Genomic DNA, 19,889 nt, shown 5'->3' on the forward strand with positions numbered 1-19,889 from the left:
AATAGAGAAAATAATGCGGAGAGAAATGCGACTAATAGGAAGGGGAAAAATAGGAAAAATGTAGAGCAGTTAGTAATAGGGGCATTACCCCCAGCCGTTCCCTAGTAAAGATCTCTCTTTCTTGTGTGGCTCCCATTTCACCCTCATGTCACAAAGGGACACTAAGTGACTTGAGGACAGGGTCAACCAGTGCTTATAAGATGCAATTTTAACAGAATAAATTTAATTCAGGAATAAAGGAAATAGGGCTGGGGCAGGATAAGGAATATTTCTTCTTTTCTCTTTGAGCTGACATGTTTCTCTGTTAGCTCCAGCTATTGTGGAGGGCACCTATGATAAAAAACACACAGAGTCATAGGAACTCCCAGTTGCTCCCAGTTCCAGAGAAGGTAACCATAGCTGTGGTAGATGCTAGCTGCAACCCCCGTGGTTCTGATTGCTATGGGATGACCACCACCTTACCCCTCTCACCTGGAGAGTTTATAAACTCTCACCTCCATGAGCAAAAATCTCTTACCCCAATCTCCACCAAGAAGGCTGGGTTATTTTCCTTTCTTCCCAAATAGGGAGGAACTATAAATCTCAAGTAGTTTTGTGGCCAGCCAGCCCTTCGCCAGGGAATTTTACAGGAATAATTGGAGAGAAACAGCAGAAAGGTGTCAGGGAGGAGAGGGATGCTGTATAGTAAAAATTTCCATCCTATAACATGAAGTCTTTAAGAACAAAGAGAATTTTTAATTGTTGATACATTGAAGAATCATAGGATGTTCAAGCTGAAAGGGGCCTTAGAATTAAAATTCCAAATGGAATCTTTGCAATATGGGAGTGGTAAGAAATGTATACAGGACAGGTTGATTAAAGGCAGTATTTTTATAACATCAAAGGAAATGTTGCATCTTTGGTTTTCTTACTTAAAAATTTAGGTGAATTTATTTAAGCATCTACATGGCACTGTGGATAGTGTTGGGCCTGGAATCAGGAAGCCCTGAGTTCAGATTCATTCTCAGAAAAATATGTGAACCTGATCAAGTTATTAAAACACCTCCTCATCTGTAAACTTGGAATAATAATAGCTCCCACCTCTCAGAGTTATAAAGATAAAATGAAATCATAATTGCACTTTGCTAACCTTAATAAAATGCTATCATTGTTATTACTTACAAAGTAATTTTGAACCTTGAATACAACTATTTTGGTTATAAGGGGATATGGAGGTAATATGAATTATTCCTTACAAAGGAATTTCTACTCCTGAAAAAAAAATACACAAAATGTGTATCTAACCAAAAGTGGGTTATTAGAATTGTTACATGTGAAGGATAAAAATAAATAACTATGCACTCATGACAAAACAATATAGAGGATATAACAGAACATAAATAAAACATTTGCAAAGACAGGATACTTTTTAAGTATAACTGTATTGAGATGTGTCAAGCATGTAAAAACCATCTAATTTTAGATTTAGAAGGAACCTCAGAGATCATCTAATAGGAGTGTGCAACTTGTAGCTTTAAGGCCACATGTGGCCTTCTAGGACCTTAGGTACAGCCTTTTGACTTAGTCCAAGTTTTACAGAACAAATTCTTTTATTAAGGAAATTTGTTGTATGAAGTTTATATTCAAAGAGCTGCATTTGAGGACCTAGAGGGCCACATGTGGCTTTGAGGCTGTGTGTTCCCCACCCCTGATATACTATAGATTGTTTAGACAGAACTTCACTATAGGACCAACTCAAATGAATATTGTTTAAGGAAAGAATGCTTGTTTATAGCTAATAGCTTATCCATTTTAATTTACAGAACTTCTTTCAAATAGTTAGCAACCTTCTAGATGAAGAAAACAAGGAAAAATGGGAAGATGCACAACAGGTAAGATGAATTGGATGCTTTAAATAATTTTCCAATTAGAGTTGTAAAAATAGTTTGAAATTAATTATTTAACTAACTTTGGGGATATTAGAGGTGGCAAACAATAGATGGAAGAGAAGAAGGCACACCAAGCTTCAGTGGAAAGAATACTGGACAGGGAACAAGAGGCCTTAGGTTCAAAATCCTAGTTTGGCTAGTTACACTGCTGTGTGATCTTAGAAAAATCTCTCAACCTTTCTGGACTCCAGTTTCCCCATGAATAAAGCAATGAGTTGTACTAAAAGTCTCTAGTCTCCCTTTCAGATTTGATCCGATGAAACCATGCAGATTTTCAACAGAACTGATGTCACACTTTGGACTGAAGACTACTCTAGAGTCCTGAAAAGATTTTCCCAATATCAGTAATTTATCTCTTTTAGGGATGAATTCTTAACAGCGTTGTGCTACATGGTCACTTTCACCATCCCCCTCATGTTTACAGAAAGAAAAGCTGGTTACTTTAAAGTCAGAAATATAGTAACAGGATACTGTGACTTTGACTACCTGTCTTTGGTATTTACAACTGAACTATAATGTAATGAAGATCACCTATATGGTTTCAAAACTTTACACTTAGCTAAGATTTGAAAGGTGAAGAGTCCAAACAAGAGCATTTGCTTTTGAATTTTTTTGCCTTTTCTTCTGACTTTTAGTAATTTAGTATTGGCCTCATATGTCTCTGTTAAATGCATTTTTCTCCCCTGCCTCTCATTCATCTAATTATCAACAATAATTTTCTTTTAAAAGCATTGATATCAATTTTGTAGGGATGGACACTACCACCTTCAACTCCTACCCACCTTTAGTAGGTGACACATGAACTGCTATATCTCAAAATTTACACCCTCATGGGCAACCTTCTGATGAAAATCCTCACTGAACTTCACTAGACTAGACCTCGAATGACAAATATTCATTTGATGGCTAGTCATGTACTTCAGGTCTATCAGCAATTGCACTGCACTGATTTTAAGCCTTTCAGAAACCGAAATCAGGATCACTTCCATAAAGCATTACAGTAAAATTTTCACCAAAAGTCAATAACTATATAAATATAAATACATTTTCTTCATCATGTAAAATATGGGTGAGGACCTACAAAGGGAAGAATTATATTAATAATAAATATCATAGAAACAAAAACAACTTAAATGGACCCATTTCTTCTCATTATTATTAAATATTAATAGTTGATAATGCAAACTTACAAATAATATTTTCTGAGCTTTTTATGAGATATACCTCCACCATTGACTTCATATTCAGATAATAGTTTATGTTCCCTCTTCTAAAATCATGTATAATTATTTTAGTTTATTTTCAGAAGTACTTTTCTAAATCCTGTTTTCATGGAAAATAGTTTCTAATAAATATATGAAAGAGATGAAATTTAAAGGAGTTGCATACTTATCTTTTAAAGGAATTGCCCTAAAGAATGATTAAATTTAGTTAAATGCTAGGAATCCTTCCTCTATACCATTAACAAAACCTCTAAAATCATTCATCTCAACCTCTAAAACCATTAATGAAAAATTAAGGTTGACAATCTTACAGTTTATTTTTTTCAATCTAAACTTTTTTTTCATGGACACTGTGGTTGCTAGGTAAGGAAATCAAGACTTAACCACCAGAATAATGAGAGACTAAACAATTTTTGATTCCTGCTGTGATTCATGAATTTTTTAAATTTTTATGAGACCTGAATAGAGGTCATTTTCAAAAGTAATCTTATAACTCTACTCTGCCCCTGTGGGAAACTACTCATCTATGTTCTGTGAAAGCCATCATCTAACACAATACTAGAAGATACAAACTTCTTTGTCCTGGGGAGTTAAATTATACTCCTCCATTTTGGAGGAAAAAAAAAAGAGTTAATATGTCAGTACCCTACAATACAACTTTTAGTCCCTGTTCCTGAATATCCATGTTACATGGATCTCCATTACTTCCCTTTTGTTAAAATCTCTAATGATAGCCCACCATTAAGAGGTACAAATTCCATGAATTTTAATTATATGTAACAACTTGTACCACGTCAATAAATATTGCTTTTATTGAGATACTGAATCTCTATTTCTTTCTACTAGTTTAAATTATGCATTTGTGTTTGGCATCCTTTCACTGGAAAACTTCATTCACTCTAAGTAAATGGTTGAGTATCCTTCAGAATACAGCTACATAGGCTAGGCACATCCTTCTTTTAGGGCACTAGAGACCATTAATTATGGGAATATTTAGAACAAATATATAACACTATTTAAAACAAAGCAGCAATTCATCTGATTATGTGATTTGCTATGAGAGTCTCAACGTGAACAAATGATAAATGGGGGCAGAATTTCTTGTAGTCGATTCAAATTCCTATATCCATAATTTGGTTACTTTTGATTTGGACTAATAAATAACCTTTGTTTATTGCTTTCCAGAAAAAAAATGTATAATTTTATTTTTAAATAAAACTACCAAATAGTTAAAAAAATGTTTTGCAACTATGCTAAAAAGATACATATTATATATGAAAATTCATAACCAACCTGCCCCTTCCCTCGGATTTGTTGTGTAAAGGACTAATTAAAGATCTTGGTGAGAAGACATCTCCAAGTTTTTCTATGTTGATGAATTATTGATATTCTGCTTTAAAAAAAATAAAGCTACATCTTAAACCACAGACTGCATTTGAAAAACTCTACTACATAAAATACTATATATGATGACATGCTTATTATGGAATTTCTAGTGAGGAAATTTCTCCTGCTAAACAACTTTTCTGCAGTTTTGAATCTAGAGTTGCTTGGAACACTGAGAGATTAAGTGATTTATCCAGGGTCAAGTAGTCAGTGTTCATCTAAGATGAAACTGGTCTTCCTGACTATGAGATTCATTCTCTAATCCAATCCAATAAACATTTATTAAGTGCCTACTATGTTCCAGGCTCTATGATAAGCACTGGGGATGCAATTAAAAAAAATAAGATTGTCCCTGGCCTCAAGGAGTTTACCATCTTAAGGAGACAACATACAAAAGGACACAAAAAAGCAGATAATGGGGGGGGGAAGGAACATCAGAGGGTGTTTTATGGAATTGAAACCAGGCAGAGTAGCAGATTCAAAGTGGAATGAGTCCTTTTATTGCCCTCTATAAAGGAAGGCATAGGGGAGAGTTTGCTGCTCAGCCCTCCAATCAGAGAGGAGAGGAGGTTTGATTCAGTGGTGGTGAGATCTGAAGTGATGAGTTTATCCTGGGAGAGATAGCTTGGTCCTAGTTTAAACAGACAGAGCAGCAGATACAAAGCAGAGAGAGCTGACAATTCAGCTCTCTCATGTATATCTACTACTTCCCCTGCATATATACAAAATGGTATGTGTGTGTGTGTGTCTAGAAATTAGCATTATTTGCAAGGAATTAATGTCTTTTTGAGAATGAGAAAGGACAAGCCTTTGTTTTCAATCCTAGAAGTAAAAAGAACTGAATTCTTGCCTCAATTATGCTATCACTTAGTAGTTTTATCTTAATAAGCCACTTATTCCCTCAGCTTCCATTTTCTAATACAGAAAATAAAGAGGTTAGAGGTTAGGTATTCTCCAAGGATCCATCCGACACCAAAATTCTATTACTGACCTAAAAACATACTACACTATTATGAGAGAAGGTCATGCTTTAGATAGTGTTCTTTTATGGACTGTTGGCATCATAAGTCCCTTTGGCAGTGCCCCAATTAATTCATTTATGTCCTTATATGCCATATGTTCAAGTCAGTCAGAAAATGTATTTATCTGTAGAAGGATTGGTTATGGCAATAAATAATATTGAGTGATATTCATGGTGATATTTTCCAGACATAAAATTGGTGGCAGTTTTTGAGGCTAATGTGATTAGGTAAAAAAAAAAAAATCCTCCAAATCTACACAAATAGAGTGCCTACTGTCTACTGAGCCCAAGGTCTAATCCTACCCCAATTCCTTGCTATCAATATTGTGTTCTTTGCCACTGGTAATATCTCTCATAACTTTCTATATGGTTTTGCAAATCCATATAATCCAATCTGTAAATAAATCACTTATTTTAGAGAGTCAGAAGCTGGAAGTGGAGAAGAGTAAGGACAGGGAAAGGTGCTAAATTGGTTATTTCATTGGTATATGGAGTTTCTAAATGAAGAAGTTTCTTAACCAATGCAGGTCAGCATATTCTCTTTAATACATAGTTTTGAAGATTTGCTTAGAGCACTAAGAGGTTGTAAGTTGCCAAGGGTTATACAGCCAATATGTGTCAGAGTTGGGCCTTAAACCAAGGTGTTCCTAAGCTCTGAAATCAGTTCTCTATGCATTATCCCATTCTGTCTCTTGGTGAAGAATAACCAATCCAAAATAACTAATTTCAAACATGTTTTCTCCATATAATTTATTAATCTACATGCAATCAGATAAAAGCAGTGACCCTTAAGAATATAATTTTCACTACTTTATTAGCCATGCATGCTAAAAGTTAGCAATAACAATAATAATAATAATGATGATAATAGCAACAATAACAAGCAACTAGCATTTTACATATCATTTTAAAGTTTGCAAAGTGTTTTAAAAATATTATTAAATTTTATTTTAGCAACAAACACTGGAAGTAGGTGCTATATCCCTATTTTAGAAGTGAGTAAACTGAGGCAGACAGAGGATAAATGACTTGCCCAAGGTCACAAAACTACTAAGTGTCTGAGACTGGATGTTGATTCAGGTCTTCTTGGCTCTAAGTCTAGTACTCTCTTTACTGTGACATGTAGCTTTCCCCCTTATTTTCTGCTAAGATTCTACTTTTGCTGGCATCAGGCCACTTATAGGGGAAAAAAAACAAGATCATTTTGTTATACAAATTTGGGAAGGTAAAGGTGAATTCCAGACTTACTATATTATAATTGCTTTATTTTTGGAAATGGATGTCCTCCTTTCCTTTTGTTCTCCACCCCTACCTGCAAGCAAGCATGACTTACTAAAATTAAAAGTTAAAGACCCAGAGTTATTTTTCTCTAATGTTTTGTTTAAGCAATTGCAATAATCAGAAATCCACCAAAAGCTATTTTTGTTTGTTTGTTTCTGAGTTGACAGTCCTTAAATGTGTTGCCTTTTTTTAAAATCATGGACAATTAATCATTGCTACACACTGCTATAAAGTTCTTCTTACTGTGATAATGCTGGCATCTTTCCTGCTAATAGCTTGAAGCCATTGGTTCACAAACTTCCCTAATACCAAACAGCTTTTTGCATATTTCATGACCTTCTTAAAACAGAATGGAAAATTGTCCTTGATGCTTTTAGACTTGTAGGAGACATGTTTGTTTTTTTTTATTGTTTCTGTAGATCTACCCAGGCTCCATAGAATTAATGCAGGTGATTGAAGATTTTATACACATTGTTGGAATGGGGATGATGGACTTTCAGAATTCATACCTAATGACTGGAAATGTAGGTAAGAAATAGGAATATATTTTGTCAAACTCATTTTTACTGAAAATCACAAATTGCAAGTATGCACTCTACACATTGTCATGCATAATGTGTGCAATTTACATAGGTCTATATACTCAAGAATATTTCAGTACATATGCCACAGCTAGTTTGTATCTGTGCTTTATCTTCAATATATATGCAGTGAATATAACTCATATTACATATTGATTATATGTATTTATGTAGGTTGTAGACATATGTATACATATGTATCTATAAATACCTAATATACTACAATCCTGTTTATTTTTAAAGGGAGATAAAATAAGTAGATTTCTTAAGGATTATGTAAAGATTTTATATATAGCATATATAATATACATATATGTATATATGTACCTAGTTATTAACAAGTGCTTCCTATTGCCACATACAAACATACACATATATGTATATTTACACATACACATATATCACTGAAGAGGCACACATATATGTATGTTCACATGTGTATATTATCCATAGGTATGGCATGTGTGTTCTGGGGCTCCTGTCTATTATTATCTAATTTGATTTCAGTGTATCTATACAGTATATTGGGCAAGTCTTCATAGTCTTCCTTAACAATGTTACTATAAAGTCAATTATTTGGTTTCAATTATCTTCTTCAAGTGTTGATTCTGTATATATCAAATAATTTTTTTCAGTTATTTACTTAATGTCTCCAGTATTACTGCAGTCATGGAGGTTTTCATGACCTCATTTTCCAAGACTCTATGGATCCCTCAGATCCTCCAAACTAGCTATGCATTTATTCAAAGAGTAGTACAGTATAAAAACCTATAAAATTCAGAACATATTTTTTCTCATAGAGAGTTGTTCTTAATATTATATATTTTCCAGTTGAGTTCAGTTACATCATATAGCCACACAGATATTTTTTATAGCACCATAATTACATCAAGAGTCAACTGATAGTTATAATAACCAAAATGTACCTTCTATTCCCAGTGTTAGAACCAACAAGGACAAATAATTTTCTTAAATGCTATACATACTGAGTTAGGAGTATAGTAATTTCATTTTTATGTTCCTTTTACCTTTCTTCTATGACATATCTATGACTATGCATAGAATAATTTACCAGTTGTAAAGCCTAAGTTACTAGAATCTACTAGTTTGTTTATGTTTTTATATAGTTAATGAGGACTCTAAAACAAATATGTAGTCATATCTGGAGAATTATAAGTGTACCAATTTCAAGTCATGTCTTTAACTAAAGCAGGTTTTCTCTTCAGCCACATGCAAAAATTGTGTGTGTGTGTGTGTGTGCAGATTATTATATGGAAAAAAGAAGCTATTAACTGAGGATTGGTATGGAGTAGGAAAAAGTATTTGCACTAATATTATTATTCAGTAACCCTTGTTAGTTAATCTAGGATTCGAAAGCAACCATAATCATTCATAGTCAATAATTAGCCAAGTTAATATAGAATTAAAACAATTAAGTAACATTATCAAGACACATTTCTAAAGTATTTCCTGGACCATTTATGCAAGACTATACATCAGTCACACTCCCCAATAGCTGAGAACTATTAACCTTATCCACTCATTCCTATTGCTTATGGGGGTGCATTACTCCCACTCCTAAAACATAGAAGAGTGAGTATCATTTATTTCTGTACCTTGTACATGGTAGCCACTTATTAAATGTTGAATTCAGCTGAATGGAATGGTAAGTAAGGTCACTTAACTTCCAATTTTTAGCTTCCATCAGCTTTCTCCTATTACTCAAATGGTTCTATGATCTCATCGGTGTGGATATTCTGTTCAGAAATGAACATTGTGCCCCATCCACACCTGCCCATGAAGGATTCCCCTCATCTATATCCCCAAAAAACTTCATTGAGGGTTTACCCAACATACTAAAACCTTCCTCCTCACTTTCTCTAAAGAAGGATGCCAGATAACTGCAAACGTTGGCTATTAGTTATTCCTCTTTCTGGCCATTGAGCAATGCATATTTTTTTTTACTTAAATTCTTTTAGTGACATACTTTTTGTCTGGTTCTCCTTAATAGTTCTTTATTTGTTCCATAGTTTACTCTCCATTGTATTCTGAATATCACTTAATTTTAGTTCTTCAGAGACTATATTATTTCATGACTTACTGTCACACTGATAGATTATTTATTGATACTAAAAAGTCTGGCTTTTGTTTCAGCAAGAAATTTATAGTCAGTATAGGACTTTTGAAATTTCTCATACTCTAAACTAATCTCCTCCACCAATTCACTCTCCACTTGCAATGTATTTCGGAGGTGTATTTTAATGAATGAGCTATGTGTATTATGTAACTAACTATAGTATAGTCTAGAGTCTAGACTAGACAATAGTCATTCTTTATCCTCTTGATTTTTCTTATGTGTATAGTTAGTACAAATTTTTCTATGTGATTATGAACCTTATTCACAAAACTCAACAGTGTTCTAAGGATTAATAGAAATATTGTTATACCAAATAGGAACATCAGAATGACCTCTCCTTGCCTTTTAACTTAATCTCTGTGCTAGATCTCCTCCATGACAGTGTTGAACACAAAACATATATATCCCTATATTTATATCTTATAGGATAATAAACATCAAAAGATGATCAAATAAGATTTTCTCCATTAAGCTCTCTGGAATATTGTAAACTTTGTGTGTGTGTGTGTGTGTGTGTGTGTGTGTGTGTGTGTGTGTGTGCAGGAAATCACTTTACCAGATTGTGTGTTGTTCAAAAGATAATCATAGACGAATGTTGAATTCAATTGTGCAATTAAAAAAATATTGCCTGTTTCCTACTAATATCTTAATTAATAATTCCTTTGGGACATGCACATTATTCTCATAAAATTTTTATGTAACTCAGAAAAAGGACATGGAGATCTTAGATATCTTTTTTTTAAGTAATTGGGGTTAAGTAACTTGCTCAAGTTTACACGGCCAGTTATTTCTGGGTGTGGTACTAAGTATCTGAGTCCGCATTTGATCCCAGGTCATCCCTACTCTGGGGCCAGTGCTCTTACTCACTGTACCACCTGGTCACCCCTAAGCAGTTGGGGTTAAGTAACTTGCTCAAGGTTACACAGCCAGGTGTTTCTGGGTGGGTGCTAAGTGTCTGAGCTTAGATTTGATCCCAGTTCATCCCAACTCTGGGACTGGTGCTCTTACTCACTGTGCTACCTGGCCGCCCCAATCTTAGATATCTTTTTTTGATATTTATAAGATCCAAGATATTTTCTGCAACTTTGCCATTTCTCCCATCTTCATATACCTTACGAATTGTCCCATCAATGCTTTTATTTTTACATTTAAAAAATGCACAGATCTCCTCTAGGTGCATTTGGTCAGTAATTTTCTTATTATGTTGTCTGCTTCCTTATTTAATATGTTTTCTTAGCTTTAGCATATACTGATAACATTTCCCAACATAAAAATTACTTCTACAGGTAGAAAATAGGGTTATAACTGAATGGTAGTAAAGAAATTTGTATAATTTTACATAAAGAGAAATCTGGCTACTAAAAAGAATAATATAAAGAATTTTTGGTTTAAAAATTCAGGTTTCATAATATAAACTTCAAAGGTTCTTGATACTTTGGTTTTCATAGACCTAAAGCACTAATTTAAGATAACTTAGATATCAATAATCATTCCTCTAGTTTTTGTTATATTTAAACTTTGAAGTTGCTTTAATATATTATTCTTGTGTCTGCATGCATTTGATTTTTGAGCAGTCTTTAAAGTAATCTTTATTTGTTATTATTGCTCAATCATTTTCAGTTGTGTCCAACTTTTTTTGATGTCATTTGTGATTTTTCTTGGGAAGGATATTGGAGTGGTTTGACATTTCCTTCTCTAACTCATTTTACACATGAAGAAACTGAGGGAAACAGGGTTAAGTTACTACCCTAGGGTCACAGAGCTAGTAAGTGTCTAAGACCAGATTTGAGCCTACGTCTTTCTGAATGCAGGCCCTGTACTCTATCTGGTAATAAGTTATAAAAATTGAATAGGGGATTAGAAGGTGGTTCTTGTCACTGGGACAAGTTAATCCCTCAAATTAATTTCATGAATCCATATTAAGTTTTCTAATGCAATGAAGTTCAGTTAAGCCTTACACTTGTGAACTTGTGGCATAGCTTTAAGTGGCTTAACTAGAAGTATCCAAAGATTCTACAGCAGAAAGTTCCTATTCATAGAGAATTTTTTTCCTTGTGTGAGTCATTATGAAGTAGTGATCATATAACACTCAAATCCAATGTTTCTTTGAGAAAAAGAAAAAAAAAGATTATATAGATCATAAAATAAAGCCATTTTGTTGATTGAGGACTCTGAAATAGATTCTGGCAAGGTGAAAACTAAAAAATTGATAAAAAAAAAAAAGAAAGGTTCTGAAAGCCTGAAAACTATTTTTAAATGCCTTATTAAATACTCCTCCTCCAAAAATACATACTAATGACAAAAAAGTCATGGCAAGGGAAATAAACTTCTATTATTGATGGCAAACACAAAGTACAAATTTCAAGAGGAAAAGGCATCTTTCAAAACTCAAAAAACCCATATAAGTAAGTAGAATATTGTACTATATAAAATGTTGTCTGTCAAGTACAAAATAGAAAATTAGTTAGCTAATGCTAATTAGTATTCCAGAAAAACAAAACAAAACAAAACAACCTTGAGGAGCATCTTATGAGGCGCTACAAGGAACCTGACTGGTTTTAATTCAAGTCAAGGAAAAGAAGTCAGCTGCAGCATCATTGAGATCACTTGATAATAATTGACTAGAATTTCTATGGAGACAGGGTTTTGAGGATATAAATAGGTTTTGACATACAGGAAGACTGGAAAGAAGCATTTTGATTAACTTTGTATTAAAGGAGAAAAATATGGACTAAGATAAGGGCAGTAGAACCTTGAACTTTTTTGGACAATGAAATTAGTTAAGGGGTGAACAGTGTTATTATTTTCCTCTTAATTTCATTTTTTTCTTTTTTGACTATCAACTTTTCTCAATATTTCTGCCTCCCTTTTTCCCTCTAGATCAAGAGTTCCAAGGTATATGCAAATAGATTTCAAAGGGTTTGTGAACTTGGATGGGGAAAAATTATGTCTTTGTTTTTACCAATCTCTATCTGAAATTCAGCATTTTCTTCAATTATACCTTTATTTTTGAGAGAAATTATTCTGAGGTGTCTATATGCTTCAGCAAACCATCAAAGGAGTTCATGATATGAAATAACACTTGATCCTTTTACCTAAGTATTTCTTCTTTCTTAACTTCAATAGAAATCAAAGAAACTAAAACAAAATTTATTAATTAATTCTCCAAAAGCAAAGAAATAAGTAAAAAAAAATAGCTATCCCTCCTCAGATTAATTGGTTTTCTTTATGTTGGTCCTCAATCTCTTTTCCCTGCCCTCTCCCCATGAATCCGTTGTACTTGAGTTGAGAGAAAAATGTTCTCCCCCATAGATTTAAAGTATAGGCCTTATATATAGTTGAGACTTCTTTTTAAAAAGCACACAAATCAAAAATTATACATGGGGGAATCAATAAGTAAGAAGTATTTTCATTTTTCATGGGCATTATTTATCTATAATATCCACTTTACTCTCATTACTGAGTCCCAATGTGTATTACTTATAGTTTCTGCAATATAAAGTTGGCCTCATTTCAAGTTATGTTACTGAAATATATTTGGGGGATATGTTTTTGGATGATATGCTCATATTCATCACAGTAACTGAATCCCACTCTTCCTGGAATGGTCATTTGAAATTCCTGCAGTCATTTGACTAGATGAAGGTGCAGTATATTCAACATAAATTAGATAATTAGTCTAGAGCCAATTTGCTCAGGCCAGGGGGCAACTTGGCTAGTGAGTAATGGGGGAGGGAGGGAATGGAATTCAGCTGAAATGAATTGTGAAAATCATATTGTACCTCCCAATTTTCAGAGCTCTCCAACCCAGGTTGAGTTATCTACCTCAAATAAGTATCATTGTCATCATAACCAGACTATTCAAGTGCCCACTAGTATCCTAGATTTTCATAAAAATTGTTGCTTTTTAAGATTAAGGTAATTTCTTACCCACCTATAGATTTTATTATGAGGATGATGATAGAGAGAAAAGTTATATAAAAGATATTTGAGTTTCAGTGTAAATAGGCTACTATTTGTACAGAGAAAATGAAATATTTCTGGTTGAAAAATCCAATACAATATAAGCTACTTGAAGGAAGGGAGGGTCTCACTTTTGTTTTCATATTTTTGGCATCTAGCTGGGAATAGTAAATAACTATTACCTGACATTACTTCTTTCCTGATGTATAGCAGGGTATATATTGAGCTAATATATTTTTTAAGCAATCAGAGTTAAGTAACTTGCTCAAGGTTACACAGCCAGTTATTTCTGGGTGTGGTGCTAAGTATCTGAGCCCGAATTTGATCCCCAGGTCATCCCAACACTGGAGGCAATGCTCTTACTCGCTGAGCCACCTGGCTGCCCCTGCTAATATAATTTTTAATATCTGTTTTTCTCTGATTGTATAACTGAAGAATCTCTTAAAGAGCATTAATTTTGATTAAGAATTCACTTAATTCATTTGAAGGTACTTATCTACAATTTAAAATATCTAAAACATGTTGAAGAGTATGGAAATAAGAAAAAGAGAACTTGAGTGATCATAAAAGATGTAAAGAATTAAAGAAACCTATGTTCTTTACCCTGAGAAGAACTTCTAAATGCTTCTACTCAATAGCCATTTACCCTTAATTTACACACAATTCTAACTAATGAATATGAATTCCTAACCCTCAGAAGAGCAAAAGAAGCAATATTTTAAGAACATTTATAAACTGGAGATTATTTTGAGGAAGACAACTAAGATGGTAAAGGGCCTTGAGTCAATATCACGTGACGATTGGTGGAAGCACATGAGCATTTTTAGAGGCAACAAGAAAGCTGTCTTGAAAACAGTCATGAGCAGGACAGCTTGGACATGATATATTTGGTTATATAGGGAAGCAAGGGTTAGAAGTTGCAAAGAGGCCAGGTTGGGCTTCGTGATGGTGAGGAGGGGTGTTTAACAGCACCCCCCACTCCCTCACACACACACACAAGAATCCTTTTTAACAAATAAAACTTCAAAAGTGAGATTGTGGAATTTGGAAGGTGATAGGTTTCCTTTCCTTAGAATTCTTCAAACAGAGGCTGGATGACATGTTGGATATGTTATAATAGAAATTATTTTCACGTGTAAGTTAAACCTGATGGCCATTGAGATACTTTCTATGTCTCAAATTGTATGACTCTATGATAGTCCAACCTATGTATGAACAAGCATCTGCTGGCTTTGGTCATCCAACTTCTATGTGACAATTTTCAGTGATAAGTAATTCATCCCACATTTGAAGAGTTTATTTGCTGGGAATTGTTTCACCTACAATCTGGAAAATATGTGTAAAAGTTTTGGCCCTGCCTTCACCCTAGAGAAATCTGATTTTTTTTCTTTTTCTTTTATGGGATGTTTATAGTACCTTATTGTAAAACTGGGGTTAGGTATTTGGACATAAGCTATATGTAGACCAATGTTAAGTAAAAATACTATAGCTTCCATAAAACTCTCCCCAAATTCTCATTTACAATAATTTCTTATGCTGACCTGTGATATGTCAAAATTGTTATGGGTATGTCACAATGTATTCCCTCTACAACTTTTATCATTCATCATAATTCTTCAAAACTGAACCCCTCTTCTCCATAATACTTTTTCAAACCCTTGACAATAACAATCATAACACCATCCCTAGTATCCTCCCCAAACAATTACTTTTGGCTAAGGCAGTGATATAGTGAAAAGAGCAATAAATCTGGAATAAAAACTGGGTTTGAGTCATGACTCACACTTACTAGCTGTGTGACCTTGGGAAAGTCACTTAATTTCCCTGAGGTTCAATTTCCCTTGTTATGAGATGGGCATTCTTATACTTATAATTGTATTACTTGAGTTACGCTATTCAAAAGTGATGTCATCTGTAAAATTCTTTGTGAATTTTGAACCATCATGTAAATATCAGCTATTATTTTAATTATTATTGACATCATATTTGATAAATTACTAAAATTAATTAGAATATCCTGTCTCTTCCTATAAAAATTATTTTAAAAATTTGACTATGGGAGACAGATCTCAATGAGTAATACCTCAATTTATTAGTCTCCTTGTTGAATGTGAGATAAAAAAAATGTCTTTGTCAGGTGAGAAAGAATCACATGCTACAATTATTTCAAGCTAGACTTTAAACCTATCTATTATACAGAGGAAAGAACAAGATGGCAAAGAAAATCATTTGCTGTCTAATTATATTTAGATTTATACATCTAAATATGCATGAAGCTGAAAGGTTTTTTTTTTAACTTTTCTAATTTCTAGGAAAAAATAAAAATCACCTCAATAGCCTTAAGCATCTAATTTATTTCAGCTGAATATTGTGCAGATATACTATGGAATAGGGAAAGCAAAGAATTGCAATCATCTCCTGGAAATATTATATAGAGTAATGGGGGGATGTGAAAAAATTTGCTTAATATTATAGGACATAGGATATAAAGTTATAAAATATAGAAGAAAGATGGTCTTAAAAAATATTGTGGTCTATCTGTTTTAGACTGAAAAGGTAGAATACGATTTTTAGAATGCACATGAGATCTCCCATTCTTTGTAATTCTTCTATACAACATGACTAATGTGAAAATGTGTTTAATAGGAATATATGTATAGAGCTATATCATATTGCAAGCTGTCTTGGGGAAAGAGGGGGGAGAGAGGTGTGTAATGTAGGAGGTAATGTAATTTGAATTTGAAGATCCCTTTGTATTGGCAAAAGTAGAAAATACTTAGCACTTAGTAATTGATCAAGCCTCTGTTGGGCAAACAGAAGGTATGGACTCCTGTCTCCTGTTGCTGACATAGCAGGAAGGGGTTGGCTGAAACAGGAAGTAGCTAATAATGTGTATATAAGGAAAGCCCCAGAGAGGCACAGTCAGAATTTCTTGGGACCAGCCAGCATCTGGTGGCAGAACAGCTACAGAAGAGAGAATGAAGAACTGAGCCAGAATTTCCTGAGAACTTGTCCTGGTGGAGCTTCTTCTGAACAGGAGCTCTGAGCCCTGAGCCCAGGTGACTGAGGAAGCATGACTGGGATTCTGAGACTGTTTGTTTGTGGCTTGGTTGAGCCTCGAATTCCCTGGAGCAGAAATTGTGAAGGATCTGACATGGACCAGACCCTGAGAACTTCAGTGTGGAGCAGGATCTACCCAGAGAGCTGGACAAGGACCTGGGAGCTGTCTGCCATCAAACCCAGGTGACAGCCTGGTGAATCCAGGTAGAATCCGGGACCATGGAAGGGGATCCAGGGAATCTGAGAGCGGTCCCCAAGTCAAGATGAAAAGACCTCTCCCTGGATACTGAGTAATGATGAAATGGTAGTTTACTAGTGACCTAGGGGTGGAGGATTTGTGTATGATAGTTAATAATTGATTGCTGAATAAGTGACTGAGTTAATCAAAATTTTTCCCCATGAGTGGGAGACTTTACTGAAAAAGTAACTGATTGAGTTAACTTAAGAGTACCCTATATGTGGAAGACTTTACCCCATGAATGGAAGACTTTCACTATTGTACTTTGAGACTATATTGTGATCTTATTATATTGTGATTTTCTATGACACTTTGCCCCATGAGTGGAAGACTTTGACAATTGTACATTGAGAAGTTGTAATATTGTGAATGCTGTACCTTGATTTGCTGTGAAAGTTTTGCTTTGCTTTGTTATGGAATAAATAGACTGTTCACTATAGTGTGTAATCAGAACCTTAAAAGCTGTTCACAGTAGCATTATTCTGGAAAGCTTCTGTGCATGGCTTTACAGGAGGAGGAAAAAATTTAAAACCTGTGGAAGTGAATGTTGAGAACTAAAAATGAATAAATTAAAAGAAAAAGAAATTCACATGAGAAAAAGCATTGGACATTTATGTGTATGCAAGGTCTTGAAAACTAAGTACAAAAGTTACAGAAATATTATAACACTGGAGTTGTGAACTTGGGTTGGGTAAGTGAATTTTACATGTACATATGCATAGTCACATAATATGTTGATTTAAAAGAACAGTTTAGTTATAGCAATCAGAGAGGGGATGAATAAAGACAGATAGATGTGTAGCATTCAGTGTTTCATGATGTTCCTTCTGAGAACAGTATTATGAGAGATAGCAGGATATAGTGGATAGAAAATTGGCCCCAGAAATAAGAACTGGGTCCAAGCTCTACTAACAGTAACCTCCCTATGCCAATGGAATCAAAGGTTCAATCCCTACCCTTCCCAGAAAATGCTTCAAATGCAATTTTCAAAGCAAATTGGGGGGAAAAAGTTTCAAATCTAAACTTGAGAAGAATGACTTGTAGTATTTGGCAGCTATATCAAAGAATAATAATTACAATTCCTGAAATCTGATGTCCTCTCCATAACTTTTATTCTGTTAGAATAAAGCATAATGCATAGAGAAAAGTAATCTCCACAGAAAAAAAGATGAATGATAATTACATCTATTTTAAAATTTGATAAATATATATATATAGATAGTTGCATAAAGAGAAGTCATATTTCATCAGCAATTAAAAATGTGCATCAGATAAGATTTTGTTTTGTTTTTTGAACCTTGATTGTAAATTATTTGAATTTATTGGAGTGACAGAATCTTTAGAGCTGGAGAGACTTTAGACACTATCTAATAGCACCCCTTTATTTTACAGATGAGGATAGATCAATGTGTAATGAAGCAGCCTGGTAGAGTAGAAAGAGTGATAAATTTCTTTGGAATAAGGATCCAGGTTCTTATCCTGGTTTTATAATCTCCTTTCTCTGTGCCTTCTGAATTTCAGTTCCCTCATCTATATGATAATAGAATTAAAGTTTCTGATCCAGTTCTAAATAAATGACAGTAGGACACTAACCATGAACTTTTTAAGGTTCAAAAAGTGCTTTGCACACCTTATCTTATCTTAGCTCTTCATTTTCAGACTGTGAGGTTATTATAATACTCAGGTATTTTTCCTGTTTTACAGATGAGAAAACAGAGGCTCATAGCAGTTGAGCAATTGGTCCCATTGGACATTCAGATAATAAACAACAAAAGGGAGGATTTGAACCCAAGTGTCTTGAGTCCCAATCAAGCACTCTTTCCATCACATCAGGCTGGACCTTTTAAAAAGTAACTTAGATGCATAATTTCTTTTGATCCTTGCAACAAGACTGGGAAGCAGGTACCACAGGTACTGTTATCTACTTTTTACAAATGAAGAAACTGAAACTCAGAAAATAAAGCAATCAGCCCATTGTCATATAACTAAGCTTCTGAGCTAGAATTTGAATTTGGGTCTCCTGAACTTCCAAGACTCAGATGGAAACTGAAATACAAACTAACAAATCCCCAGTATTGACCTTTGGAACATGTTTAAACAGCCAGTATTTTCTGTATTTGTAGAATCGAAAGTCTACCTTGTTCTAGAGTACAAATTTATACTCCAGAAAGATGGATATTGCTTTCTCCCTAAAAAATGTTTCAAACATCCAGTAATTTCAGGTAAAGAGCGAATGATTCATAGTTAGAATATTGGATATTAGAGAGTGGTAAAATGTTAAAGCTAGAAGTAATTTCAAAATTTATCCTCCTTTCATCTAAAATAGTATTTCCAACAATGTATTTTTTTTTGAAATCTGATGTTCCTTGAAGTAAAAGCAAAATTTAAATGTGAGCTATATATTTTACTCCAAAATATTGGGTGAAAATATTATTCTTTTGTTGGGAATAATATTTTTATTAGGAACTAAATTGTGAGGAACTCCCAGTATGTAAACTCCTTATACTAATGCAGATAAGCAATTCATCTATAACTTAGAGATAGGGATTTGTAAGGGGCATTGAGAGGTTGTGAGTAGCCAACAAAGCCAATATGGATGAAGTAGAACTTGAACCCAGGTTTTCTTGACTCTAAGACTACTCTTCCACATTGCCTCTCTGATGAAATTATGTGGTTGGCAATTTTTTTTTGGGGGGGGGTGTGAAAATAAACATAATTCTATTTTTTTTGCAGGTTTCCCACAAACTTCCATACCACATGGAACATGGAATTCCATGTTCTAAAGCCCTTCTGTATGAGTTCTTTCAATATATATGAAGCAAAAATGTGCTTGATATTGCTAAAATAATTTCAGAATCTCTGGACTAAACTCTGTGACAAAAGAATCAATTGACAAAGAAGTAGATTCTAAATTTATCTTAAATAGTCTGTAAGTCAGAACCCTAATGGTACTTAAAATTAAAGGTCATTCATTCTCTCTCTCTGTCTGTCTCTCTGTCTCTGTCTCTGTCTCTGTCTCTCTGTCTCTCTCTGTCTCTCTGTCTCTGTCTCTCTGTCTCTGTCTCTCTGTT

At 33.9% G+C, this 19,889-nt stretch overlaps 1 protein-coding gene across 3 annotated transcripts in view; it reads left to right on the plus strand.

The window, feature by feature from the left end:
* ADGRB3 (adhesion G protein-coupled receptor B3) overlaps positions 1-19,889 on the plus strand; it is a 923,661-nt gene that overhangs the window by 464,678 nt on the left and 439,094 nt on the right. For all 3 annotated transcript variants that reach the window (XM_069070720.1, XM_069070722.1, XM_069070721.1), the window contains 2 exons: positions 1,803-1,871; positions 7,259-7,367. In XM_069070720.1, the coding sequence (XP_068926821.1) occupies positions 1,803-1,871; positions 7,259-7,367 (178 nt within the window). The remainder of the gene's footprint in view (positions 1-1,802; positions 1,872-7,258; positions 7,368-19,889) is intronic.

This window comes from Petaurus breviceps, unplaced genomic scaffold (assembly GCF_028583685.1).
Source record: "Petaurus breviceps papuanus isolate PSGF00001 unplaced genomic scaffold, PetGlider_PUasm1.0 90822, whole genome shotgun sequence".
Lineage (NCBI taxonomy): Eukaryota > Metazoa > Chordata > Mammalia > Diprotodontia > Petauridae > Petaurus > Petaurus breviceps.